Genomic DNA, 27363 nt, shown 5'->3' on the forward strand with positions numbered 1-27363 from the left:
CGCTGATTGGAGGGGGTCCGGGGCCGCGGCCGCGGGCGGGGCCGGAAGGTGACCGGCAACATGGCGGCCGCACCGCTACTGCGGGACCGTCTGAGCTTCCTGCAGCGGGTGAGTACGGGCGACCGCGGCTCCGCCCTGCTCCCGCTCGGCCCCCGTCGGGGCTTCCTCCGGGGCTCGGAGACCCCGCCGCTCCCCTCGGCCCTCCCCGTCTCCACGGCCGCGGCATGGCCAGTGTCCGACCCACGCGGGACATTGCGGCCGCGGGGCCAGAACCGAGCGGGAGAGGCGGCCGGAGGCTCCGGGGTCTGGCTTTCTGGTTTTGCAGAAACGCAGCCCCGGGGAGCGTCCCCGCTGGACCTAGCCCGGGGAAGCCCCGCGCGCTGGCGTGTCCGCGCCGGGAGGACTGAGGGGCAGCCGGCTGGGCAGCGCCGGGCGGCCCGCAGCTGTGTGCGGGTCAGGGCCCCGTCTTGCGCCGGCCCGGAGGCAGCTCGCGGGGACGGCCTCCGGGCCTCGACAAGCGGCCCTGCCCTGCAGAGACCGGGGTGATGGTCTTGCGCGCGGCGGCCCGCGGCGCTCCCCGGCGCTGTCCGCGGGGCCGGGCCGTCAGCTCCCGCTCTGGGCCCCGCGCGTCACGGTTCTACGGGCCTCTGCGGCTCCCCCTTGGCGGGCAGGTGCGTGAGGAGGGCACGTCCACAGCTTCCCGCGCCTTCCACGCGCCTGTTCCGGGGCTCCGGACAGCAGCCGTCCGCTGTCCACAGTAAGCCCAGTGCGGGCGCTGCTCGGCCGGTGTGTCCCGGAGGCTCCCATCCTGCCCGCGCACCGCTCTGGCGCGATGGGGACCAGCCTTGGTTCTGTCCCGCCGTGCGCTCAGGGGGCTCTTGCTCCCTTCCAGCTCCCGGTCCTGCTGAAGGGAACGTCGGACGACGATGTCCCGTGTCCTGGGTACTTGTTCGAGGAGATCGCTAGTATCCTTCCCTGTGTCCACACGCGGGGCCCTGGAGCCGCTCTTCTACCCTGGAGACTACGTGTGTGGGGCCCAAAGCTACATTAGGACATCCCGGGGTTCAGGAGGTCCCCAAGCCCCGAGCTCTGGAAACCAGGGCCGGGTGGGTGTTGGTGGGAGGGCTCCTGGAAAGCCCAGTGGCAGGAAGGCCGGGTTCTCTCCCCAGCCAGGCCCTAGCGTGGCCCGGGCTCAGTGCACTCCTTCCCTAACCCAAGCGCCTCCCAGAGATCTCCCACGAGTCCCTGGGCAGCAGCCAGTGCCTCCTGGAGTACCTTCTGAACCGTCTGCACAGCGGCTCCGGCCGCGTGAAGCTCAAGGTGAGCGTGGCCCCCGAAGACCCTCCCCGGGGTCGGGGCCAGTGGCTGGCGGGGCAGGAGGACGCAGCGGGATGTGTGCCGGCTGCCCTCCGGGCCTGTGCCGCCTCTGTGACTGTCCTCCGGTGCCGCCCCCGTGACTGTCCTGCAGGTGCTGAAGATCCTGCTGCACCTGTGTGCCCACGGCTCCGCATCCTCCCTGCTTATCCTCAAACGCAACCCGGCCTTCATCCAGGAAGCCGCAGGTACTGCGGGCAGGGGGACGGGCAGCCAGGGTCCCCCCACGCAGCTCAAGTCTTCTCGCCAGCACCCCACACCCCAGCTGCCACCTTCTCTGTCCCGCGCCTTCCCCTTCTGGCCGTCACAGCTGCGCCCGCAGCACGGGACAGAGTGGCCAGTTTCTGCCCGCATGCCCGGCCATGCCGTGGTGGCCCAGAGCTGTTTTGCCTGTTCTGGGGCCTGGCACACCACAGGAGATCAGCCGGCATCAGCGCCGCCTCCCGGAGTCACGGGCTCCGTCTCTTCCTCAGGGCCCGGGACGGGGAGCACCGTCAGCTTCTGCTTCAGGAGGTCTGTGGGAGGCCTTCGGGGAGGTGGGCTCTGGCCTGTTGGGGTCTAAATGCATGTCTCACCCCCACCCCCCGCTCAGGCCGGGGGCTGTCACCTATCTTGCTCCTTAACTAGGACCTGGGGGGATGCAGCCTGAGACCTTCCCCTCCATTAAGGCAGGAGCCCTGGGTGGTCTTGGGGACACAGACCCCAGCACACGGCCTGAATGAATCGAGGCAAGAGCCGTGACCACCGAGCAGTCCGCGAGAGGGAGCACCATGGAGGGGAACTGAGTTGCTCTGGGCCATCTGGTGCTCACAGGGGACCCTAGCAGTTAGGCAGCATGTCCTACCTGCCAGGTGCTGGGGTGCCCCCCCGCTCCGAAACCACGGTCGGCCCTTCACTGAAGGCAGGGCTGGGTGCAGGCAGGCGCTTGGTGCCCGGGAGAGCATCACCGCACAAAACCAGACACTGCCCCAGGGGTCCGTCGGGGCTCGTCCTTGTCCCAGCGAGCTCCCCAGAACTAGCTCATGGAAACGGCATGCTCAGTGATTCTCGCCAGCTGGTGGGTCCCAGCGGTGTGCACCGTGGCCCGTGCGAGTCATCACCTGGGCCCTGCGCCCCCAGAGCACGGGTAGAGCGGCTCGGTGGGGCCGGTGGGGGTGGGCAGACCGCGGTTCTCTGTTAGCACCACGGTCTCTCTCACCACAGGGCGACTACCACGTAACAGTCTCGGTCCACTGTGCTCTTAGCACCGACCCCGGGGGACCGTGCCACTGGCCGTGGGGAGGTGGGGCTGGGCCAGCGGGTGGCTCTGGGGCAGGGGAGCCCGCGGAGGACCTCCTCGGCTTGCACAGGAGGGGCCGGGTGCTGTTCCTTGTTCACTGGTGGCTCAGTTTCCGGCCATCAGTCCCGGCTGGGCCCAGGGGCTGATGTGTGCACATGCTGGGCCGCCTGCCAGGACGGAGACAGGGCAGCACCAGGCCGGTGTGGGACGTGTTTGTGACAGAGGAGACAGGGAGAGCTTGCGAAGGTTAAATTTTTTCTAAGAAAATCTCGTTTGCCACGGCTGATGCTCCTGGAAAGGCAGAGCTTGGAGGCCATGATGAACGGTTCGACCCTTGAGCCCGTGAGGACCTGCAGGGCTGGAATTGGATGGGACTCACTGGTGTTTTCTCTGGGTGGACAGTGGGTTGAGGGAGGTGGTTAGGCCACCAGTGTAGGGGCTCAGCTGAGAGAGACAGCAGTGGGGTCAGGGAGAGGGGCCCCCTTGCTCCCTCCTGCAGGTTGAAACGTGGGCCTGGCTGCTGTGCGCATGTGCGAGGGGGCCCCAGGCCTGCCGCCTCCATGGACCAGGAAGGTGATGTGGCTCTGAAAAGAAGCCTGGGGCAGTGGGTCCTGGAGAAGGGGCTCTGGGAGCTCCCAGGCTTGGACCAAGGAGCAGCAGTATTCTGGGGAGCGGCGGGTTCCCCAGGCTGGTGGCTGCCATAGGGACCAGGAAGCCGTGTCACTGTAGGGACTTGGACCGGGAAGCCGCATCACGTGGGGAACTTGAGCACAGACCTGAGCTTTGGGAATCTTATCGGACCCTGGGTGTGCGGGGTCACCTGCCAGGGCTCAGAGCTCTAGGGGCCGATGGGGGGCGGCCCAGGCTGGGATGGGCTACAGCTCAGTGTCCTGGGGGCCAGCCGCTCAGCCTTGTCACTCTGGCTCTGCCCACAGTGTTCTCGGGGCCCCCGGATCCTCTCCATGGGAACAGCTTGTACCAGAAGGTGCGCGCAGCTGCCCAGGTGAGTCCTTCTTCCACCACCTGGGACCCTGGCTCCGTTCCTGCTGTGAGACCAGATCTGGGCTGGTCCTCAGAGAACCATGGGGACTGGGGACAGCAGCCAGACCCCATGGACTGAGCGCCCTTCTCCTCATCTAGGACTTGGGGAGCGCCCTGTTCTCTGACAGCTTGTCGCCTCCACCTCCCTCCCAGCCGCCCAGGGCCCTGCCTCCAGCGGGTAGGATACTGTGTCCATCCCTGCTGATGAGTCTTCCCTCTGGGGAGGCCTCGGGGTCCCTCCTCCCCACCTGACGTGCTTGGCTAGCATGTTGCCCTGAGCAGGGCTGGGGGTGGGTGGCCACACTTGAGGCTGACGTGGGCCTTGTCCACAGGCATGGGCTCGCAGTCCAGACCCCAGAGCGCCCTCCAGGGCTTCGGCTACAGCAAGGAGCGGGGCCACGTGGGTGAGTGCTGCGGGGGCTCTCGGGTGCAGGGTGCCTGGCAGCTTGGGCCTGCTGAGGCATGGAGGGGGGTCTTGCTGGGCTGCTGTACCTGGCGCCCATAGTCTTCTCTGCCCTTCTCTGCGGGACGAGGAGGCAGGGCAGGTCCGCACCAGCAGGCAAAAAAGAAGGCTGAGCCTCCGTTGCATGTGTGGGTGCCCAGCCCCTGGCTCCTTCAAGGGCTGGAGGGCACAGGGTGCTGGGCCTGGCGGGGACAGAGGCGACCCCGAGTGGGTGTGGTGCTGATTCGGGGCAGAAGCTGTGGTGGCCCATGTGCTACCCGTTCTTGTCCCGGCTTTCAGACTCCCCCAGCGCTTGGGAAGCCTAATGCCAGACCTGCTTGGAGGTCTTGTCTCTTCCTGACACGGGGGTGATGGGGATTGGTCCCTGTGGGGCATTCGCGTGAGCAAGGGCCTGAGCCGCCGTGGGGCTTGTGAGTTCCAGCACGAGCAGCACCTTGTCCCCTGCTCCCACACAGGGTGAGGGGACCGAGGGGCATGGTTCTGCTGTAAGCTGTGGAGCACCTGGGCTCCATCGGGCCTGGGGATATACTGAAGCAGAATTCCCCAGGGAAGCTTCCGGAAGGACCCAGATCCCCTGCATAGCCTCTTCTCTGTAACTACAGCTCAGATCTCCACCTCTTGAGCCCTGAGCGGGATCAGGTTCTCCCCCCAGGACATGTGGGCGAGCACGGAGGACAGGACCGAAAAGGGCCGTCACCCTCTTCCTCTCCCTCTGCTGCAGGCTCTGCGGGCGAAGCCTTCCTCTCCACCATCCAGAAGGCTGCGGAGGTGGTGGCCAACGCTGTGCGCCCTGGGCCCGAGAGCCCCCGCACCCAGAGCTCCCTGCCGCGGGGAGATGCCTACCAGCCTGCCATGACGCTTTCGGCCGGCGGCGGCCCGGGTGCTGGGAAGCCGCTCCCTGGCGCCCTCCCAGGTGCCCGAGGAAATGGTGAGACTCTTCTGGGGGGTCTGGCTTTTCCCGGCGGGGGTCCGGATGAGCCATCCTTCCCTGTCCTCTGAGCGGGGAGAGGGGACAGTGGGGCGCGGAGAGCAAGACTCCTTTAGTAGCGAGAGCCAGGGCTTCCTGGCTCAGGGAGGGGCAGTCGGCGGGGGTGTAGAAGGTGCCCTGCGCGGAGCGGGGACTCCGCTGTGCTGATCTGGCCACGACTCAAGCAGCACGTGACCTGATGCTCCTTAGGGCGTGCGGCGCCCCCGCAGAGCCTCCCACCGGCCTGCTGCATGTTTGCCAGGTCTCTGCGGTGGCTTCCTTGTCACACAAAGGTTATGCACGGCATGTAGATGCTGCTTTGCCAGTCTCTTGCCAGGAGCTCGGGTGTTACAATCCCAAAGCAGGTGGGGCTCCTAGAGCCTCTCCCCCCACTGAGATACAGACCTGAGGCCCCAGCCCGGTTGCTGCTGGTTCAGCCAGGACAGCAGGGGTGCACGGCCAGGACCAGCATCCACGTCTACTCCCCCAGTGTCCACCCGGGGGAGTAGACAGCGGCACGGGGGCTCATAGCCGGGCGTGTGGCCAGGAATGTCACTGGGACAAGCGTCAGGGTGATCGGCCTCTCTGCCTGTAGCAGAGGCTTCTGGGAGCTCGGCTGGCTGGAAAGAGAGCGTCAGGAATCCCCGAGAATTGAGTGCCGCCCTGTTGGGCCCTGCATCTCCTGCCATGGGCCAGCGCTCCTCTGGCCTTGGGTGCCCAGCGCTGCTGGGTCTGCGTGAGCTGGCTTGAGGCAGGCATGTCCCAGGCAGGCGTCCCAGGCTGGCGGTCCCCACCCTGAGCCACCCATGTGAGGGGTGCCCCGCTCTGTCCCACATTATCTTGTGCCCAGTGTTCATCTGGAGCTCAGGCCCTTCCCTGGGTTTTCTAGTCCAGGTGCCCCGGGAGGGGCATATGAGGCAGGTCAGAGGCCCCCCGATCTCACCCCCAGTCCCATCTCTCACAGTCCTGAGACCCCAGCCTGGGCAGGCTGGAGGGGGCTGGGATGAGCCAGACACCAGCTCCAGCTCCCAGACGTCCTCCCAGGACAACGGAGAGCCGAGCAAGGCCTCGGACTCAGGCAGTCAGTCTGGCAGTGACAGCCCCTCGGCGGCCAGCCAGGCACCCAGCGACCTGGCAGAGCGGTGAGTGGGCACCCTAGGGCTTCCTCCTGGTCCTTTTCTGGGTCCCATCCTGCATGGAGTCCTGGCCTGGAGGGGTCTCTCTCCGATCTTGACCACTGTGCCCACAACAGGGTGGAGGCCGTGGCCCTGAGTGACTGCCGGCAGGAGCAGAGCCTGGTCCAGACTGTGACACACGGGCCGCGCGCCTTTCTGAGCCGAGAGGAGGCCCAGTGCTTCATCAAAGAGTGAGTCCCCTGCCATTCCCCACTCCCGGCCCCCGGCCCCCGGCCCTGCACCCCACCTTCTGACTGCCCCCTGCAGGTGTGGATTGCTCAACTGTGAGGCCGTGCTCGAGCTGCTGACCCGCCGCCTGGATGGGACCAGCGAGTGCGTGCAGATGGTGAGGCCCTGCCCATGGGGGGGTGCGGACAGGTGCAGGGGGGCAGGCAGGGGTAGCTGGTCACCTCCTCACTGGCAATCTGACCTGGGCAGGAGGGGAAGTGAGCCCAGGATTCCAGGGTGGCCTGCCCCAGGGCTTCCTGGCCTTGGAGCCGCAACTGGGCCAGGAGGAAGGGAGCTGGCCAGATGGCCCTTGGTCCCGGGGTGGACCGTGCTGACCTTCTGTGTGCCTGGCAGAGAGCGCTGGGCGCCATTGCATCCCTGGGGCGCACTGACCTGCTCTCCCAGGAGCACATCCTGCTTCTCACCCGGCCGCGGCTACAGGAGCTCAGTGCGGGCAGCCCGGGACCTGTGACCAGCAAGGCCACCAAGGTGGGTGGTAGCCGGGGCGCAGAGGGCGGGTAAGGGGGTGCCCCGGCAGCCCCACTCCTGTCCCGGGCAGCCTGTCCCAGCTGCTCCTTGCTGTGTGGACAGCTCGTGCCCTTAGAGCGGCAGCTGGGTTTCCCGGCTCATGGCACTCCCCTCTCCCCGGCCTCTTCCGGTGCCTGGAACCTGCCCATTCACCTGCCTTACTGCTTAGCGGCTCTGCTGGGCATGCAGCCCGCCTCCCACTGGGCTTGGTTCATAGCCAGCCTTCTGCGGGAAGCCCTCCTTGCTTGCTCCTGTTCTCCACCCTGGGTCACAGGTCACGGGTCCGTGCTTGGCTCCCAGACCCCTCCCTGGCTCCTGGAGGCCAGAAATGGTTTTGTTCTCCCAGAGTCCTTTTTCCACTGATGCCTGAATGGTGTGCAGGGCACCTGACTCTCTGGGGAGCTTCTGGGCAGCACCCCTGCAGCCAGGCCCTGGCCGCTGCTCTGCCTGTTGGCGTCTCTGGTGTCTCCATCGCTCTGTGGCCCCAGAAAACTCAGACCTGGAGTTGCTGGCCTTTCAACTATCCTTCAGCAAAGAATTAATGACCCAGCGACATCTCAGTCCCAGTCGTAGTGGGATTTGTGGGGACGAGAAGGCGGGGGGAGGCCTTGTGTGTAGCAGTGGGGAAGGGCGTCTGTGTCAGGGCCTGGTGTGGCGCCCGACAGGGGACCGCCTCTCCCCAAGCTGGCTCGCCGCGCAGTGAGGTTCGCTGATGGGGGAAGTGTCCGTTGTGTGACGCAGGCGCGGCCGTGTGTGGGTGCAGAGGGCATGGCCGGTGTTGGAGCAGGTGGGGGACAGCAGGAGGAAGAGGTCTGGGTGGGCAGCCGAGCGGCCTGCTCTCTGGGCCGGAGTGCTTGGGAGGGGGTGTCTCTGTGCGCCCCAGGGGTGCACGGAAGCCCTCAGCCAGTCCCCTTTCCTTTCACGTCCAGATCCTGAGGCATTTTGAAGCCTCCTGCCGACAGCGGCCCCCTGCCCGGAGGCCCCCAGCTGAGCTGGGCCCCGCTGCTGCCCCCGTGGGCCTGTCTGACCTGCTGACCGATGCTGTGCCTTTCGCTGGGAGCCAAGCCTTCCTGCGGCCTCTGAGTCCCACCCTCCTGTCGCCCAAGGGCTCCGTGCAGTCCCCTCCCCTGGATGGCTCCTCCCTCTTGGTCCCCGGGGAGTCTGGGGAGGCAGAGACCAGACTGACAGGTCCCGGAGAGCAGGGGGCCCCCTCTGAGTGGAGCCCATTCGGCACAGGCTCCCCAAAAGGAGCACCAGCACTTAGCCTGGAGCCCGGCCACGGCCTGCAGAGCCCGGCGGCCAGTGGTGGCTGTAGCTCCTTGTTCGTCGGAATGGAGCTGGTGGCTTGTCCCCGCCTGGTGGGGGCCGGGACTACCACAGGAGAGGGCCCCGAGGCCCCGTGGACGTTGTCGCAGAAGGTGGCAGCGAGAGAGCCTCCTGGCCCAGAGTCGTCAGCTTTCCCGTTTCTAAACTCATGACCTGGCCGGCCTGGGCTGCACATGGGGTCCTCACTGCCCCTCCCCTGTAACTCCCAGGACCCCGTGACTTCGTACCGTACTGTTTGCACACAGCCCCCATGTCCCACTGAAGAGAGGTTCCCCTTGGGCATCTGCTGCGGACCCTGCTCTCCCTCTGGCTGCTTCCTGTTGCTCACAGAAGACATGGGGCTGGCGGCTTGCGAGCCAGCCTGACAGCCACTTGTCAAGCCTGGGTGATACGCCAGGAGTCCACGTGCCAGACAGAGCCAGGCAGCACCGTGCAAAGGAGTTCACGGGGGCCAGCTCCCAACCCAAAGACCGGCTCCCCGATTTCCTGCAGGGGAAGATGGACGCCTTCACACATGGGCCCTTCTTGTGGGTGTGGTGGCCGCACAGGGGAGCCATGTGGGGTTCTAGGCAAAAGTAGATGCGGAGCAGCTTGTCAGATTGACAGCTGGGGGTGTGGACAGCTGGGTCTCCTGACACGCAGCCATCTGTGTGGCCCCATCTGTGGACAGGACCTGCTCCCTGCAGCCAGAGGGATGGGAAGGGGGAGCTGTGGGGCAGAGGGCACAGCATGGCCTGTCTGGAGGGGACAGAAGGGGAGGCCTGGGTCCTCAGAGCACACTCAGGCACGTGGAGGGGGGCGGCCGGCTCCTCTGTGAGGGCCGCATCGGGTGGGGGAATGGCCCAGGCCCCAGCCCTTGCCAAGCTGCTACTGCTTCCAGGTGACTGCAGAGGAGGGCCTGGTGCTGCCTCAGTTTCCATCCCATGCCTCTTGTGCCGGAGACCAGCCGTCGGGACTGGGATCCCCGTAGAGCAGGCAGGCTTACAGCGGAGCCTTGGCGATGCTGGACCTCAAGGTCCCCTAGAGACCCGCGCCTGCCTCGCAGAAAAGGCTTTGTGTGGGTTTGGAACCATCGCTTGGCTCTTTATTTCTGAACTCAGACCCCTGCCCCTGTGGGGTTACAAGCAGGCAGGCGCTGTCTGCGATGTCAGGTCACTCAATGAGCCACGTGTGGCTGCTTCCCGCCGACTGCCTGGGGTGGTCACGACACCTAAATGTCCTAAGTAAATACTGGTGTGCACCCAGAGCTGCCTGGCACTGTTACTCCTGCCTGGGCGCACGTGTGTTTCGGGGGAAACAGCATTAACGAGGCCGCACGTAGAGGACTTCCCCCGATAGGAGGACAGGTATTCCTTCTTAAGTGCTGGGGGTGACTCCCCAGTGGGGCTGAGGTTTCAACTATGAAATAAAGTTTCTCACGCCGGTGCAGTGCTCTTCAGGTTATCGTCCCACGTGAGGGTCAGGAATTTGTCTTCCAAGGAGTTGGTCTGTTGCACAGACGCCGCTGTCTGTAGGGTCTGTAATGATGTTCCATCCTAATTTCTCGTGTTGATGACTTTTTCCCACTCTTTCTTTGTTAGTCTGGTTAGAAGGTAATATTCTTTTCAAGAACAAAACCTTTGTATTATTTTTTTCTACTGTTTTTGTTTTGTATTTCATTGCTGTCTACTTTTTCTTTCCTACTATTTTGGATTTGTTTTTTCTTTTTCTTTTTTTTTCCTGGTTTCTTTAAAGTGGAAGCTTAGATCATTGATTTGAGACCTTTATTATTTTTCTTTTTTTTCCAAGGTTTTAACTATTTATTTGACAGAGAGAGAATGCACGTAGGCAGAGCAGCAGGGAGAGGGAGATGCAGGCCTCCTACTGAGCATGGATCCCGATGCAGGGCTCAATCCCAGGACCCTGGGATCGTGGCCTGAGCCAAAGGCCGCCACTCGACCAACTGAGCCACCCAGGCACCCCGAGACCTTTATTATTTTTCTAACATTGGAATTTTAATGCTACAAGTTTTTCTCCAGACACTGCTTTGATTACATCCCATGAATTTCGATAGTTTTATTATTTTTTGAAAGATTTTTATTTATTTTGAACATAGAGCAAGGGGAGGAGCAGAAGGAGAGGGACAGGCGGACTCTGCTCAGTCCCACGACCCTGAGATCATGACCTGAGCTGAAATCAAGAGTCGGACAATTAACCAACCGAGCCACCAAGAGTGCTCCAGATAATAGTTTAATTTTCACTTTTCAGGATATTTTCTAATTCACCTTGAAATGTCTTTTTGTCTAGTGGGTTGTTAAATGTGTTTTTTCCCGTTATGCTTTTAATTCTGATGTAGTAAGAACATGTTTTCTATAACTTCAGTTCTATTGTTCAAGATTTGAAACTTTTGTTGAAGTTTGTTTTGTGGCCCAGAACATATAGTCTGTCTCGAGGATTGTTCCATGAGTATGTGGTCTAGAGAGCTACAGACCAATATCCTTCATGAACCTAAGTCCTGGGTTTTTTTTATCCACAAAATATTAACAAAATAAATCCAATAATATATAAAAAGGTTAATACGTCACAAGAAGTAAAATTAATCCTTGGGATGTAAGGCTGGTTCAACCTCTGAGTATCAATCTATAATTCACCAAACTAACATTTGTGAAGAAAAATCACATTTTATGCAGAAAATGCCAGAGACAAAAGCCAACATTTCATTCATGAAAAAACTCAGTGAATGAGAAATACAACGATCTCTTTGACCTGGTCTCAGAGCTAACGTGCATGCTTAATGGTGTGGGACTGAAAGCTTTCCCCCCAAGGTTGGGAACAAGGTGGTTCTATCCATCGTAACTACTCCCGTGCAGCATTGTACTGGAAGCCCTGGCCAGTTCACTGAAACAGGAGGAAAGGGGGGCAAATAGATTGGAAGGGAGACTTATTCACAGTCATTACTGTCTATGTGAAACTCCCATAGAATCTACAAAAATTCCTAAGACTGATAAGTGAGTTTAGCAAGGGCATAGGTTACGGGGTAAATTATATGCACCACTGTATTTTACATACTAGCAATAACACCATATGCTGAAAAATACAGGAGACTGGTAAGAGAAGTCAGTGAAGGCCTACGTAACAGAGAGGTATACCATGCTCATGGACTGGAAAACTTCATACTATCAAGACATCAGTTCTTCCCAAATTCATCTACAGATGAATTAACATAATCCTCATCAAGTGTCGCTGGGTGGCTCAGTCAGGCGGTTGCCTTCAGCTCAGGTTCTTGATCCTGGGATCAAGCCCTGTGTTGGGCTCCTCACTTGGAGGGGAGCCTGCTTCTCCCTCTCCCTCCTGCTCCCCCATGTTTGTGTGCATGCGCTCGCTCTCTCTCACAAATAAGTGAAATCTTAAAAAAAAAAAAAAAAAAAAAGTCCTCATCAGAGTTCCAGCTGGGGTTTTTTGTTTTGTTTTGTTTTGTTTTTTTTTGTTTTGTGGATGATGACAAGCTGATATGAAAATTTATAAGAAAAGTAAAAATAAATTGAAAAGCCAAGGTAATTTTGAAAAAGAAGAACAAAGAGGACGCCTATCTGATTTGAAGATTTACTGTAAAGCAGCACTAATCCACGATGGTGGAAGTTCAGATACAGATCAATGGGCCAGTGTAGACAGTTCAGAAATCAATCCATGCAAATATGGTCAACTGATTTCCACAAAAGTGCGGGGGTAACTCAATAGAGAGGGGATGACCTTCTAACAGATAGTACTGGGATAATTCGACATCCATGCACACCCCCCCACCCCACCCCCGGAAAAAAATCATCCCATACTTCACACCTTACCCAAAATCTCAGTTGAACTATAGACCTAGATATGAAACCGCCGCGTCGTCTTGGCAGGGCAGTGGTCTCCGGTCTATGACCAGGTCCTGGGACAGGGCGCCTGAGAAAGGGCACCAGCGAGGCTCTGGAATGTGCAGGTGCCAACCCTAAATGGAGTTCTGCGGGGGGGTGGGGGGGGCGGTGCAGCAGGATCTCGTGTCCAGACGGGGCTCAGCTGCGAGGCAGCTAAGGGAGGGCGTGAAGGGAGTCTGGGGGATGGCGTGGGCGGCAGGGACGGTGTGGGCACCGGGGGACAGCATGGGCGACTGGGGACCGCGTGGGAGGCCGGGGACGGCGTTGAGAGGCGGGGAGACGTGGTGGGAGCCCGGGGACGGTGTGGGTGACCAGAGATTGTGGGCGCCCGGGGCCGCCTGGGCGTCGGCGCGGCCGGCTGGGTACCGCCGGAGCGCCACGCCGCCCACGCCGCGCCCGCTCCCCAGCCTCCCTGGGGCTCCGCCCATTCCCCCCCGCCACTAGCCGAGGCCCCGCCCTCTCCGGCTGGTCCAATCAACGGCCCGCTGCCCCGGGCGGGCGGGGGGGCTCCGCTCCTCCCGGCTCCTCCCACCCCCGAACGCCCGAAGGACAGCCAGGCGCCCAATGAGCTCTTCGGACGGCTGGAGCGGGCACCCGGACGGCCAATCCGGAGGCGGCGCGGGCAGGAAAGGCGGGCCCCCGTGACGGACGGGGGAGGAGGCGCCAGGCTGGAGGCCGGTTGCTAGCGGCCGCAGCTCGGCCTGCGGCCCCGCCGCTTCATTGTCACCTGGGCCTCGGAGGCTGCGCCAGGGCCCGGGCGCGAGGTCGCCCGCCCAAAGCCGGAGCCCCGGGCGTCCCACCCGGGAGGGCCTCGCACATCCGCTCGCCGGCCGGCCCCGCAGGCCCCGCGCCCCAGGCCGGGCTCGCGCAGGTGAGGGGGGCTTGCGCGGATGCGCGTGTGCGGGGCCCGCGCAGGTGAAGCCTTTCCCCCCTCGGGCTCCCCCGTGCAGGGGCGGGCGGGGGGCTTGCGCCAGGGAGCGGAGTCCAGTGGGCGGTCTCGGGTCCCACCGGCCACCTTGAGCCGAGACCTTGGGGGACCGGGAGCTGCTCCGCCGGGGGCCCTGCGTCCGCCGCTGCTGAGGAGTCTGGACAGGGGCTCGGGTGCTGGGGCAGAGTCTCGGTGTCCAAGGCGAGTTCTGGGCCGGAGGTTTCCAGGGAGAGGCTGTGTTTACCTTCCCAGAGCCCGCGCGCTGCCGCTGCCCGCGTGTCAGCCCAGCAGCCCGGGTCCGGCCAGCCCGGGTCCGGCGGGGTGTGGCCAGGGCCCTGGGGAGCGGAGGGCGTGAAAATCACCCGCACGACCGGAAACGCAAGAGTGGGGACACCTGCGGGGTGAGCGGCAGGGACAGCTCTGTGCGCCACTCTAGAGAACAGAGGCACTGACCCTGGCCAGGGGCCCCCGACTACCTGCGTGTGGAGGAGGCCTCCGCGGGGACCTGCCCTGGGAAGGGTGTGTGGCTGCTGGCCCACCAGAGTCCTCCGTGGCGGGTGGGGCTGTGCTCTCCTCCGTGGTCATTCCGTCTCCTGCTTCATGCGCTCCGCTCCTGTTGCTTGAGTGCCCGCCACGTGCCAGGGGCTGGGGCTACGTGGTCCTTGTCCTCGTGGCGCTGATGTTCCTATGAGGAGTCAGACAACACAGACTGACCTGTGTGGCCAGGTGAAGGGAACTAAAGCAGGAGGAGGGAGCAAAGTGATGGGGACCACTGGCTCTGTGACGGAAGGGGGAGCCTGGTGACATCCCAGGGAAAGAGGCCGCCGGCAGAGGGGCCCACAGGTGCATGGGCTGGCGATGGAGACAGCCTGGCCCCATCTGAGGGGCAGCAGGATGGCTGGTTTGGCTGAAGCAGAGCTCGGGGCAGTTGGGGGGGGGCCGTGAGGGGTCACAGAGAGAGCAGGGTCAGATCGGAGGGTGCTGGCTGTCTAGACTTTATTTTCTGTCCGGGGAGTCCTCCGAAGGTCTTCGACAGGGACGCGGTGTGATCTGGGACCTGGTAGACAATGATGGGCTCTGGCTGCTGGGGGGAGGGCAGGAAGGGGGGCTGTGTGCTTGTCCCGGTTCTAGGAGAGACCGTGGAGGGAGGGGGTATGTGGGGAGAGGGCGCAGGTGTGGCAGGGAAGGGCAAGATGTCCGCTTGAGATCAGATCCTTGGACTGAGTCCGTTACAAAACATGACCCTGGGGAGGGGGAGGCCGGAGGTGGACGTCAGGGTTCTGCTTTGGTCTTTTTGGGGCTGGGGCTGTGTCAGAAATTAGGGAACAGAGTGGGGCAGGACCCATCAGCCTCTGTTTTAAAGCTTGGGGGCCAGACGTGGGCCCCCAGGTGGGAATCTGGGTGGAGGGGAGGCCAGGGCGGAGCCTGGGGGGTCCTCTGAGCAGAGGGGCTGGGAAGAGGAAGGGCGAGCCAGGGAGATGGAAGGGTGGTTTGTCCTGGGGTGGGGTGGGGGGGAGCAGATGCCACGGCCAGGACGCTCCGGGCGCTCTGGGGAAATGCAGGGCTCCTACGGCCGGACCATAGGCCAGAGCTGTGGCCCTTGGGTTGGGCAGCATGCGTCAGACCAGGTCCCGGTTAGAGCATCTCTCCTGGAGCCTCACCTCTGCCCTGTCCAGGATGGCCCCAGGAAGAAGCACTTTGCCTGTCTTACAGGTGGAGGAGGGGAGGCTCGGACGGGTGCAGAACCTGCCCCGTGGCGGGTGGGGGGCTGCCCCTGGCCACCCTCGGGCAGGGTGGGTCCCCCTGGAGAGCCGTCACTCGGCATGGAGCCCTGCTCTGACAGAGGGACCCCCACTGTCTCCGCGAGGAGGTGGCTGGTGGCGGCAGGCTCCTGGCCTGGCGGGAGGGCGTGTGTGAGGAGGCCCGGCTCCTCAGAGGGCATCCCACTGCATTTCTTGCCTGCTCAGGGCCTGCTCCGCCTCCATGAAAGGCTCCCGGGCCGCCAGTGGTCCCTCCGGCAGCCCCGAGGGCAGCTCAGTAGGGGTGGACCTGAGCCTGACGGGCCTCCCCCCGCCTGTGTCCCGGCGTCCCAACAGCGCCTCCGCGGCCAAGCCCCTCACCCGCTCCTTCTCTGTGGTCACAGGCAGTGAGCCAAGGACGAAGGTGCTGGTGAGTGCTGGGGCCGGGGTTGTGTGGGCGCCCCACGTCACCCCCACCTCCTGAAGGGTCACCCCACCTTTCTGCAGGCGTCCCCCTTGTCTGTTGTCCTTTCCTAGCCTGCGGCTGCCCCAGGCTCAGGAGGGACTCCGTTCATAGGCCAGAGACCTAACTTGAGAGAGGTCAAGGCCAGGGTCGGCCAAGGGTGGACCCGGCCCAAGGCAGAGTAAATCCTGCTGGCGCCGACCTCTCCGTCCGTCTTGCTCTGCCAACACTGGATTTCTTTGCGTCCTCAAGGAGCAGGGTGACTTGGGGGGAGGGAGATGAGCTCCTTCCGGCCTTGAAGAAAGCCTGGTGGGCTTGCGAGCAGCAGGTGCTTGGCGGGAGTGAGCCGGCCACGCTCCTCGGGCAGCCGATGACGGTGACGACCAGGCCTGGCAGCCGTTGCCAAAGCCCCCGGGCCAGGCCCCACATGCTTCCTCCCGGACGCTCACCCGCCGGGGATGAAGGGTCGCCGCATTGTTCAAGGAAGACCAGGCCTCGGGAGGCCGAGGACCTGGGCCCACTCACCCTGACCTAACCCAGGACCCCACGCTGCTCTAGTCCACGAGAACCAGGAGACCCTCTCCTCTCCCCACATCCGTTCTCCGAGGCCTGGCGTGGCACGGGGTGAGCGGGCGAGCGCCTGAAGCCTTTGCTACGGGGCTGCTTGCTCCTTCTTCCTCAGGAGGGGCCCGGGGGTGCCCGAACCATTAACAACCTCCACAGATCCAGCAGCACCACGCAGGTCCGCCAGCCGCCAGCCAGCCAGGCCTCGGCCGGCCCCCTCAGGTAGCCCCCGGCCTGCCCCTCCCCTGCCTCTGTCAGTCCCCCTTCTGTCCTCACCGGGTTGGGCCCAGGCTAGGCACCGGGCCTGATGGGATGAGCACTCAGTCCACCTCTGCCGGATGGGGCGGGGGGGTGTGTGGGGTGCAGGCGGGACGCATCTTGACCCGTCCTATCTGCGAGTAGAGATGCAGACCCCCAGGCCAGCGTCCCCCTGCCTGCTTCTCTCCCTCTCCCTGCTGCGCCCTCACGTGGGTGTCCAGGTGGCTGCAGCTCCGGTGGGGGCTTTTCCTTCGGGCGTGGTTGTCAGATCACAGCTAAGCCACGACAGACCAAGCTGTGGGCTTGGGGACAGGATTCTCTGTGACCTGGCTCCTCCCATCCCCTTGGAAGACCTGCCCATTTGTGCTCCTGGAGCTGGCCTCCCCAGACTGACTGTCCCTGCGCGCCGTCCTCTCTCCCAACGCAGGCCGGCCGAGCACCCCCACTTCCTGACCCTCTTCGAGGGTGGCTCCGGTGGGAAAAAGAGGCCGGCTGGTGTGAGCAAAGCTCCCAGCGAGAAGGGAGCCACATGGAATGTCCTGGTAAGGACCGAGTCTGTGTCCCTCTGAGAGTGATGGTGGGTTCCCGCCTGCCTGGTTCCCGCCTTGTTGTGGCTGCACCTGCAGGCGCGGCCAGCGGTGGGGGGAGTTGGTGGTAGCCAGCTGGGATCACCGTGGGACGGGTGGAGGAGGAGCGCAGAGACTCCCAGCCCCCGGACCATCCCGTCTGTGCGTGAGGCCGTGGGGGGACACGCCAGGGGCTTGGGGTCAGTGGCCTGTGCAGCACATCGTGGTCTGAGGTGGCTACTGTGTCACCGATAGGATGACCAGCCCAGGGCCTTCGCCTTGCCTCCCGACTCCCGGAGTCCCAGCACCGTCGATGCGCCGGTGGGCCCGCGGAGGAGAGAGTGCACCGTGCCCCTGGCCCCCAGCTTCACTGCCAACAACAGGTGGGACCTGCTGCAGACACCCCTTGTGGCCCTGGCCACCCGAGGCCCCTGGGCCGGGGGTGGGCGTGTGCTGTGTGTCTGCCCATGGCAGGACCTCCACGCTCTGGAGTGAGGGAATGAATGAGGGAACGCGTGGCCGGCTTTCTCCGCCCAAGGGCCCAGGGAAGGAGGCTGCAGGGCGCCGTCTTGCACACGAGGCGGGGCTCTTCTGGCCTGGCGGGGAGCTCAGACGGCGCACACTGTCACGGGCCCCCACCCGCCCTCTCCTCCGGGGGCAGCTTGCCTCCCAACGGCCCGAGACACCCAGCTTCGTTCCTGAAGGGGCCGGGCCTGGCGAGGCTCACATGGGGCCGCTGGCCTCCATATGAGGCCCAGCCCCACGTCTCAGGAGGGCAGAGCGCGTTTCCTGGGGCCCTCCGGGCTTGCTGTGCGCCATCAGCCGGTCCACATGCCGGCTCCGGTGGTCCCTGGTCGGCTGCACCGCCCCCTGTGTGACAGAACCAGGCGCGTGCAGAGTGACGGCCAGCGTGCTGGGGTCTGCAGAGGCCGGGGAGTCGTCGGGACGGCTATGCGACCTGGGGAAGCCGCAGCGGAAAGCAGGCTCGGCTCGGCCTCCCCTGGCTGCCGGGGGCGCGGGTCCCCCTCGCCGTGGGCACAGGGACAAGGGAATGCGTTTACTTCTGTGCGAGAAAGAGCTTCCCGACGCAGCTGCTGTTTGCCAAAGGAACAGTCGGGGGGGCTCTCGGGGACGGGTCCCCAGAGTCGGCGCGGTGAGAATTCCTGCTTCGGATGCGAGAACTTAGATGAACATTTCATTATAATTTCTCCGAGTGACGCGTGCGCACGGCTAAGTGAGGAGCTGGAAACTGGCAGACCTGCTGCCCTCCCTCCCCGCCAAGTCCTGCTCTCCAGACACAGCCGCGCTCGGGCTGCTTCTAGTGCTTTCCAGCATGTTCTCCTGCGGTTTCCTTGGCAATTTCCCTCCTTTTCTTTGCTCTGCTCCCTGGTGACTGCCGCCGCTGCCCCGGGGGCCTCCTGGATGGACTCTACAGCCGGCCCTACCCCGTTGTCTCCTCTGCCTCCAGCTTCAGGACCCGAGGGGCCTGCATACCCCTGAGCTGCACGCCCGCTCTTGCCTCTGTCCCCACGTGGCCGAGTCGCATGGCCCACAAGCTCCTCCTGTCCCCAAGGGCGGCGGTTCTCGCTCCGTCTGTGATGATGTGGCAGTGACGGCCGGGTCACCTGCCCCAGCTGCGGAGGCCGGCTGTGCGCTTGGCCCGGCTCCACGCGTGTCTCGAGTCTACCGCGCTGGGAATGTTGAAATCGGCAGACCCCAGAAATACAAGCTGTTCCCGCGAACAGGCTGTTAGACATTTGCCGGCGAGCCTGGTCGCCAGTATGGATTCTCAACGATGCCCTGTCCTTGGCCGAGCCTCCGCCCGTCCTGTGTGTCTGCCCTTCGCGTGTGTGTCTGTCCTCAGGTGTCTGGAACACGGGCTCCGCCAGCCTTGGGAGGGAGGCCCTCTGAGTTGTGCAGAGGCTCACCTCAGGGCGACCGGGCAGGGGCCAGGCTGGTGTCCCGGGGGGTCCGCACCTGTCCCCAACCAGGGCTCTTCTCGGGGCTGCTCCATCTGTCCAGGGAGGGATTCTCTGGTCTCCTGACTTGGGGTTCAGTTCCTGCCCACCACTGCTGCGCACCCCGCGGGACAGCGGACGCGGGCGTCCTGCTCAGCACCCAGACGTTGCTTCCCCAGGCGGGCCAGCCTGCTGTCTGCAGCGGGGGGACGGGCTCAGTGCTGGGGTGCTGACGGCGAGGAGGGGATCTGGGGCGCAGCGTTGCCTTAGAAGACCCAGGCGGCCCCACTTCCTGTACCTCCATGGGGTCCTCGGGGGCAGAGCAGCCACTCCCACAGCCCTGCACCCCCCGCATCTCCTCCCTTCCTCCCCAGGTCACTTACCACGGGCTCTTCTGCTTCTCCTGTAAAACGCTGTGGTCCTGTGTCTGCAGCTGTCTCCGCCACGTCCCCTCTGTCCACGTGTGTCTGTACCACGTGTATTCCTTCCGGTGGGTGGGAGGGGGCGGAGGGAGGACTGCGTGTCTCCCGTCCTGTGTTGCTGGTTCAGGGGGGCCCATCCTGCGCGGACTGACGGTCCGTGGCTGACCCCCCACCAGCAGGCGTGTCTGCTGTCAGGGGCCTGGGTTTTCACGGCCCACACCGGGTTCTGCTCCGTGGAATGCCACGGGTGGGGCTCTCCCGGGTCCTGAGGAGCCCCCGCTGGCAGTGTGGTGGCCGTGGAGGGGCCCCCAGGGACGCTTGGGTGCTGGTGTGGCGAGCATGCCCCGGGGTCTGATGCCGCTCCCGTCCCCCCACAGGAGCAACAAGGGCGCTGTGGGCAACTGCGTCACGGGCATGGTGCACAACCGCTACACGCCCTCGGACTGGGCGCCACCCCCCAAGAGCTCCAACCGCACGGCTCCCTCCCTCAAGTAAGGCCTGGCTCTGCTCGGGCAGGGTGAGGGAGCTGGCGTTTGGGGAGCGGCCCGGCCCGGGTCCCCATGAGGCCTGGTGCTGTGCCCGCAAGGGGCGCCAGGAGAGCACATCCAGACAGACCCCGGCAGGCATGCGGCCCTTCTAGGAGCCCGCAGCAGCCCCCACACGGCATCGCCTTGCCCCTGCACAGCACACTTGGAGGAGGGGGTGCCCGTGCAGTGTCTCGGGTCACTGTCTGCCTCAGGGGTCCTGTGACTCCACATCTGTCTGCTTTTTTGAATGGGAAGAGCCCATGCACCCGGGTGCCACCAGATGGGCCCGGTGGGAGGGGATCAACCAGCATTTGGAACCGGGGAGCAGGCTGTGCCTCCTCCTCACGTCTGGTGGGCGCCTCCTTCCAGCCCCAAGGCGCCCCCTCTGCTGGGAGGCAGAGCTGCCGGCCGGCGCTGTAGGGGGCCTGGGTGGACGTCCCCAAGCCCCTCCTGCTCTTTCCGGTTAGCAACATCCTCAAGGCTGCCGCTGGCGTGGGAGAGAGCAGCGGCTCCGCAAAGCCGCTCGAGAACTTGGCCGGCAGCAACCACCTGGCCCAGAACAACGCCGGGGGCGCCTCGCTCAGACGGAAGGAGGTGACGGAGCAGGAGGCCGAGAGGTGAGCAGGAGCTGGGGGCGGGAGGGGACCCGGAGCTCCCGGGACAGGAGTTCCCACTTGAGTGGCTGTTTTCAAACACGGACGCTGACGAGCTCCCGTGTCGCTGGGGCCCATTTGTTCTAAGTGCAGAGAAGAGGCGAGTCTGTGGGGTGGGGCGGGGGCCCTTTTTGGGGGGGTGGAAATGCTCTAAACCTGGGTCCCACCGGCGGGCATACCCACCTGTCAGTTTAGGCAAAGTCATCAAACCGTTTACTTAGGGGGATACGTTTTACAGTATGTCCCTTACAGTTCGCTAAAGCTCTTAACTTAAAAAGCATTAAGGGGAAGGGACACAAAACAAAAACCACTAACAATCTTATGGAGTCTTACGGGGTGACCCCTGGTCCAGGCGTTGCTCCTGGTCCGGAAGCCGCGTGACCTGCTCGGACCCTGCCTGCCGGGCGGTCACTGCCCAGCAGCGGGCCCGGGGAGCAGGCCGGGAGCCCGCAGCCCTGTGCTGGGCCCTCTGCGTGCCTGTCCCAGGGCCGGTGATCGACTGGGTCCTGGCTGCTCCGTTAGGCCCTTCAAACGGCCCGGGGAGCCAGCTTTACTGGCCTGACATGCAGTAGGACCCACACGTGGGATGTGCCGCGTGGTGGAGACTTTGGGCAGCACGCACCCGTGTCGTCTGCAGGGAGAGCCGCCTAGACAGAACGTCCACCTCCCCCAGAACCCCCCCCCCCGCTTCTCCAGGCCTGACCCTGGCCACGCCCAGCTGCCCCCTCAGGGCTCTACCTCTTCTAGAACGCTCTGTGGCTAGGGCGCCGGGCCTGTGGCCTGTCACTGTGTGTGGATCTCTGTCTGTGAATGGCGTCCACCGTCAGGCCTGCAGCGTTCACACGGCCAAGCCACGGGCCTCTGGCTCATTTCCGGCCGGGGTGATGAGCGTCTGCGGGAAGGTGCAGCTGTCGGCTTGTCCGCCCACCTAGGCCTTCAGGGGGCGCGGGGGCGGGGTTGGGGAGGCTGTGGCTCTGCTGCTGTGAGTCCACAGGTGCACGGGGCCGGGCCCCGGTCCTGAGCCCTGCTGCCCCTACCCCCCCGCAGGTTTATCCACCAGGTGAACCGGGCCGCCGTCACCATCCAGCGATGGTACCGCCAGCAGGTGCGGCGACGCGGAGCCGGGGCTGCCCACCTGGAGCACCTGCTCGCGTCCAAGCAGAAGGTCAGCGTGGAGTGTGAGCCTGGCGGCAAGGATGCAGGCCAGCGTCCCGGGGTCCCAGCCATGCGCAGAGGGGTTTCTAGGACCAGTGCCATTGCAGCCTGGGATTGCACCGTGGGTCTGTACCCCGTCCAGCGGCCCAGCTTCCTCCCTGCCCTGAGTCACAGCCTGGGTGTCAAGACATGCCTGCCAGCCAGCAGCACCCTGGCCCAAGCAGTCCGAGCAGGCTTCTGGCTGTAGGACCCTGGCTCCTAGAGGCAGAGCGGCCTCCCCAGCTGGGAGAGCCCTGGCTGCCTGGAGGGAGGCTTGTTTTCTCTGGGCAGAGAAGCGGCAGGTTGGGGGGCCATGGGGTCCTGTAGAAACCCAGGGCTGGATTGGGCAGCTCCACCTTCCCCATCAAACCAGCTGTGACTTTGACTTCTGCAGGAGCAGGGACGGCAGCTCAGAGAGGGGCTCCTGGGCCTGCACCAGCAGAAGGAGGCAGCCAGGAAGAAGGTCCGGGAGGAGAAGGCACGCCAGGCCAGGCGAGCGGCCATTCAGGTGCCTGAGGTGACCCAAGCAGTGTGGAGAGCCCAGGGCCAAGCCAGCAAATGCTTGCTGGGCCCACCCCCTGTAGCCCGGGGACCCCTGCCTGCTGCCTTCCCTGAACCTCCTTCCCCAAGCCACTGGACGTTGGGTCCCGGGGCAGCTGAGTTTGGGAAGGACTAGGGGCCTGGCTCTGTCGGGCGAGGCCGCTCAGAGGGGCCCCCCGCGGCAGGAGCTGCAGCAGAAGCGGGCCCAGAAGTCAGGTGACCCTGAGCCCAGGCTGCTGGAGGATGCCCGGGAGATGGAGAAGCCCCGGCCTGCCCAGGAGCCGCTCCCGAGGCCAGGGGGCACCACTCACGCCCAGCAGACCCAGAAGGCCAACAACGCCGGTGAGCGCAGCAGAGCCTGGGACTGTCCTGCCAGCTGGCATGGCTCTGGGCACCCTCAGGGCATCTCCCCTCCCCAAGCCCAGCCCAGACAGCCCTGCCCCGTCCCTCTGGGAGGGCTGTGGCCTCTGCTGGTGCAATCTGGCTCCCGGGCCCCTGCTCCGCCGTGTAGCAGACCCTTAGGCCTTGCCTTTCTGCTCCTATCCCTCTTCTTCCGGAGCTGGACATGGGGGGACCAAGGGTTCTGGGGTCGTACCAGTTCCCCTGACCCTTCATCCTAGCAGGTTAGTGCTCCTGAACGTTCCCTGTGTTTCACATGAAGTCTGCCGTGGCCCCTGCTGTCGCGTGTTCTGCCTCCCCTGCGTGTGGCCTCTCCTTAAGGTCTTCCCCAGATTTGCTGCCCCAGCTGAGTGGGGGGGCAGCCAATGCTATGCTGTGTTGTGCAGGGTCTGGCTTCCGAACTGCAGGCCCAGAGGACCCCTGCCAGTCTGCCTCCAACTCCTCCCCAGAGCCCCGGCAGTTTCCAGAAGACAAGCCTCAGGTGTCTGTACAGCTCCTCCCGTCCACCCTTCCTGGCTTCAGCTTCGGGGCACATCCCTGCTTGGGTGGCCCAAGCCTGCCCCTCCATGCCTGTGGGGTCCCTGGTGCCAGGAAAGGCTGCCCAGAGTGGGTCTTGTCGCTCTGATGCAGGGATGGGGTCTCACGGGTCACTGTGGAAACCCACTGAGTTGTCACCAATGCTCCGGGGTGGGGCCCGCGTGCGTGTCTCCAGAGGGAGCAGGAAGCCCCGAGCTGGGGTGGGTCGAGGGGCAAGGTCAGGGGCGTCCCACCCGGCCACTCTTCTTGTTTCCCTGGAGGTGGGTCAGGGCGAGTCTGGTCCGTGTGGTTACGTGGGCACGAGCCTGTGCAGAGGAGGCCTCCCCTCCCCCGGCCCATCTCCCCCATCTCCCCCATCTCCCCGCTAGTGTCCCCCCCACGGCTCTCTGGCTCTCCCTAACGGCCTTCGTGCCTCTCCCTTGTACGTGTCCACTGCAGGATGCCAGCTCCCGGGATGTGGCCAGCCAGGATCTGGAGGTGGTGGGTCCTGCTGGGGGCAGGGCCAAGTCCAGGGCCACCCTGGACGAGCTGCTGGACACACTCAGGCTGCTGGAGGAGGAGCCTGAGCCACTGCCCTGCCCCAGGGCCTACCACCAGGACAAATACTCCTGGACCGACCAGGTGACTGTGGGCTGCGTCCGCACGGGTCACGGGGGCTCCTGCCTGCTTCGGTCGGGACCCTCACGAGGGCCCAAAGGGGCTTGTTAGGGTGCTCAGAGTCATCCTGGCGTGGGCAGCCCTGTGGTGGGCAGTGGGTACTGCCTCTGCCCGTGGTGCCCCAGTGATGCCCCACAAGCCTCTGGGCAGAGAAGCCCTTCCTTGCAGACCAGGTCCAGCTGCCTTCCGCCGCCGGCCCTGCACTGGCTCCTCCCCCGTCTCCCCTGCCCGGGGTTCCCTGAGCGACTCCTAGAGGCCCAACCCAGGTCCTCCGCTGCCCCAACGGCGCCTGCCGCTGTGCCCCTTCCCCCGTAGGAGGACGACGCCAGCTCCCTGACGGCTGACAACCTGGAGAAGTTTGGGAAGCTGAGCGCGTGCTCTGGTCCCCCCGAGGATGGGACTCTGCTATCCGAGGCCAAAATGCAGAGTATCCTGAGCTTTCTGCACGAGATGGAGATGGAGGCGTCGGGGCAGGGCCGGCCGGCCTCAGCCCCCCAGGTGCGGAGGGGCCCCAGGGGGGGACGGCAGGGCCTCTCCAGGTGACCAGGGCCTGCCTGATGCGCCAGGCCTTCCCAGGGGCTGGTGCCGGAGGAGGGGCGTCTGGGGCCCATGTCCACGGCGAGCGCATCTGTGATGCGGCTGAAGCTGGAGGTGGAGGAGAAGAAGCAGGCGGTGCGGCTGCTGCAGAGAGCGCTGGTAACGTCCTTGTCCCCGTCCCCACCCAGCAGATCCTCGCACGCACGCGGGGTCCGTGACCACTAGGGTCCCGCTCGCCAGCCTGCCCCTTGCGAGGGCCTCGCCCCTGTCCCCTCCTCCTGGTGCGTGCTGCCCAGCCGCACACCCCCCACCCCGTGCCCCTCGCAGGTGCAGCAGCGGGACCTGACCGTACGGCGGGTCAAGGAGACCGAGAAGGAGCTGGGCCGGCAGCTGCGGCAGCAGAGAGACCACTACGAGGCCACCATCCAGCGGCACCTGTCCTTCATTGACCAGGTGCCTCTTCTTGGGCAACGGGGCACCTGGGGAGAGGGGCCAGGACCTGCTGGGCCCGTGGGGTTGTTGTTCCAGACTGGCTTAGGCCTCACGGAGAATTCCGGGCCCATGGGCCTTCCTCGCTGGGCCCCCTCCCCTCTGTGGAAACGGACAGCATCTTCCCGTGGGAACACTTACGGGGCTGGTCCCAGACATCGCTGGGTGCTCCCTCAAGGCTGTGACCCACGCCACTCCTCACCGTGTCCCCCAGCCACAGCCCCTGCCCGCTGGCATGCCTGCCCCCCCAGCCCCAGGGTCCCCCACGGGCTCTCGGGGGTCTCGGTGGCGGGGCCCCCTCCCAGGGCAGCAGCTCTAGCCTCCGCCCTTGATCGCAGCTGATTGAGGACAAGAAGGCCCTGGCCGACAGGTGTGAGGCTGTGGTGGCAGAGCTGAAGCAGGGGGACCAGCGGCGCAAGGACAGGGAGGCCCAGGTGCAGGAGCAGCACGAGCTGGTGAGTCCCTCGGGCCGGTGGCCTGTGGCCAGGGTGGCCGGCCTCCCCCACTGTCCCCACAGCCTGCCCCCAGCCCCAGCCAGCTCGCAGCGCCTGGGGGAGGGAGGCCGCCTTGGAGCACGAGAGTCGCACGAGAGTCGCGGGGGCTTAGGAATGAGACCCCGGGACCCACCATGCAGCCTCGGGGCCAGGAGCACACACAGAAGAGCCTCAGGCCTGCACCCCACATCTGGGGGGCCAGCCAGGGGGCTGGGGGCGGTGGAGAGGAGCTGCCCCAGCACCAGTCTCGGCCCCCTCCCGCCCCTGGAGCTGCTTCCCTCTGCCTTGCTGGGTGCCAGACCCTGGGGCCCAGGGACTCACAGCCCCAGCCTGCACCCCACACAGTGCTGGCTGCCCCAGCTCTGGGCCCCTGGACAGAGGGGCCACATGTGCTTTTCCTGGTTTTGTCGGCTGAGGACCAGACCCCTGCCTCATCCGGCTTTGCTGGCAGCTGCCGGTCACAGGCCGCCCCGCCCCAGCTGCACCTGCCACGGTGTGGGCCGCGATGGTCCCCAGACCGGAAGCTGACTCTGGGAAGTCAGTGGCACCAGCAATTTTTTTTAAAGATTTGTTTATTAGACAGAGAGAATGCATGTGCAAGCAGGGGGAGGGGCAGAGGCCAAGGGAGAACCTCAGGCAGACCCCTGCTGAGCCAGGAACCCCCCCCCACACGGGTCTCGATCCTGCCACCCCGAGATTACGACCTGAGCCAGACAGAACCAAGAGTCGGACGCTCAACCGACTGCACCACCCAGGAGCCCTGGCAGCAACATTTTTAAAGTCCCCCCAGCCATGGCAGGGGACACCAGGGTTGGGGACCTAGGGGTACCCCAGTGGGGCCTCTGAAGACCAATTACTTCCTCCCTCAGGCCTCCACATCTGGGGAGGGCAGAGCAGGCTCACTGGTGTGTGCAGGGGAGGTGGGGTGGGGGTGTCTCTGTGCCCCCCACTTCCTCAGCTGCTGGGGACTTCTTGTTTCCTGCTTGGCAGGAGATTAAGAAACTCAAAGAGCTAATGAGCGCTACCGAGAAAGTCCGCAGGGAGAAGTGGATCAATGAGAAAACCCGAAAAATCAAGGAGATCACAGTCCGAGGTGAGCACTGGGCACCCCCAGAGCTGGTCAGAGGCTGACGGGCCGCATGGCCCAGAGGCACGGGTGGGGGCGTCTTTGAGCAAGGACTGTGGTGGTTTCAGTCATAGCCACGGTACCCTCAGGTGACATTCAGCCGGCTTTGAGGCGGGGAGGGGGCCGGCTGCGGGCCCAACTCAGAACAAAGGGCGGTTGGAGAGCATGGGCCATGCCTTCCCTCTGCCCCCTGAACTCCTCCACCTTCCCGGGGACGGGGGTGCCCTGGGTGGAAGCATGGGGGGCGCCCTGGGGTCCCTGCAACCTGGGACTGTCGCTGCTCCCCAGCTTAGAGAATGGGTCTGAGGCTGACGGAGCACCCCAGCTGTGGCCACTAATGGCCACCCACACCCAGCCCACCTGCCCCCCGAGGATCCCTCTTCCAGGAGGAGCCCCACTGGGGGTGGGAGGGACGGTGGGCCTAGGTGGACTCCATGGGGCTTTCTCTGGGGTGGCTGGGGTGGGGGATCCCTTGGATGGGCCGCGGCCCCAGTGTCCTCGTTGGGGAGAGCTGGGGGTCCCCTACCCACAGCACCAGGGGCAAGGATCGGGGCCCCGGGCAGCATGGCCAGTGGAGAGGAGGGGCCCACGGCTGCGCAAGGCCGGAGGGACAGGCCCCCGCAGTGCAGTGCCCTCCTCCAGGCCTGGAGCCCGAGATCCAGAAGCTGGTCGCCAAGCACAAGCAGGAGGTTAAGAAGCTCAAGAGCCTGCACGAGGCGGAGCTGCTGCGGGCGGACTCGCGGGCGGCCCAGCGCTTCGGGCGCCAGGTGGAGGAGCTCCGCGAGCAGCTGGAGCAGGAGAAGGAGGCGCTGGGCCGGCAGGAGCGCGAGCGCGCCCAGCAGCGGTGGGTGTCCTCCCCGGGCGGGCCTCGCCAGGACAGGAGGGGGCCCGGGCCCGAGCAGAGCTGGGGGGTGCCGCGACCCCGCGGGAGGAGACGGCGGACGCTGCGGGCACGAAGCTGGTGCCGGGGCAGGAAACCCCGCCCGTGCGGCACCCCCAGCCCCGGCGCGCCCGCGCGCGCCCCTGCCGGCCCAGCGC

General features: G+C 64.6%; 2 protein-coding genes across 2 annotated transcripts in view; both read left to right on the forward strand.

The window, feature by feature from the left end:
* Positions 1-2: 2 nt before the first annotated feature.
* Positions 3-8682, forward strand: TEPSIN (TEPSIN adaptor related protein complex 4 accessory protein). Its single transcript, XM_032870410.1, has 13 exons — positions 3-108; positions 893-965; positions 1229-1320; positions 1469-1562; positions 3589-3656; positions 3794-3872; positions 4027-4098; positions 4879-5085; positions 6089-6266; positions 6377-6490; positions 6567-6645; positions 6882-7016; positions 7985-8682. Exons 1-13 carry the CDS (start codon positions 61-63, stop codon positions 8531-8533), a joined length of 1788 nt encoding a protein of 595 aa, XP_032726301.1. The 5' UTR covers positions 3-60; the 3' UTR covers positions 8534-8682.
* Positions 8683-12958: 4276 nt separating this feature from the next.
* The window catches only part of CEP131 (centrosomal protein 131), a 16789-nt gene continuing 2384 nt past the window's right edge, over positions 12959-27363 (forward strand). Inside the window, exons 1-18 of the mRNA XM_032871073.1 lie at positions 12959-13145; positions 15170-15371; positions 16087-16190; positions 16654-16768; positions 17048-17175; positions 19550-19663; positions 20167-20316; positions 21400-21517; positions 21941-22054; positions 22272-22428; positions 22872-22966; positions 23461-23643; positions 23995-24177; positions 24256-24375; positions 24544-24669; positions 25044-25160; positions 26190-26292; positions 26968-27286. Of these exons, the coding sequence (XP_032726964.1) occupies positions 15186-15371; positions 16087-16190; positions 16654-16768; positions 17048-17175; positions 19550-19663; positions 20167-20316; positions 21400-21517; positions 21941-22054; positions 22272-22428; positions 22872-22966; positions 23461-23643; positions 23995-24177; positions 24256-24375; positions 24544-24669; positions 25044-25160; positions 26190-26292; positions 26968-27286 (2432 nt within the window). The 5' untranslated portion in view covers positions 12959-13145; positions 15170-15185. The remainder of the gene's footprint in view (positions 13146-15169; positions 15372-16086; positions 16191-16653; positions 16769-17047; positions 17176-19549; positions 19664-20166; positions 20317-21399; positions 21518-21940; positions 22055-22271; positions 22429-22871; positions 22967-23460; positions 23644-23994; positions 24178-24255; positions 24376-24543; positions 24670-25043; positions 25161-26189; positions 26293-26967; positions 27287-27363) is intronic.

This window comes from Lontra canadensis, unplaced genomic scaffold, assembly GCF_010015895.1.
Source record: "Lontra canadensis isolate GAN:19392208 unplaced genomic scaffold, GSC_riverotter_1.0 scaffold41, whole genome shotgun sequence".
NCBI classification, from domain to species: domain Eukaryota; kingdom Metazoa; phylum Chordata; class Mammalia; order Carnivora; family Mustelidae; genus Lontra; species Lontra canadensis.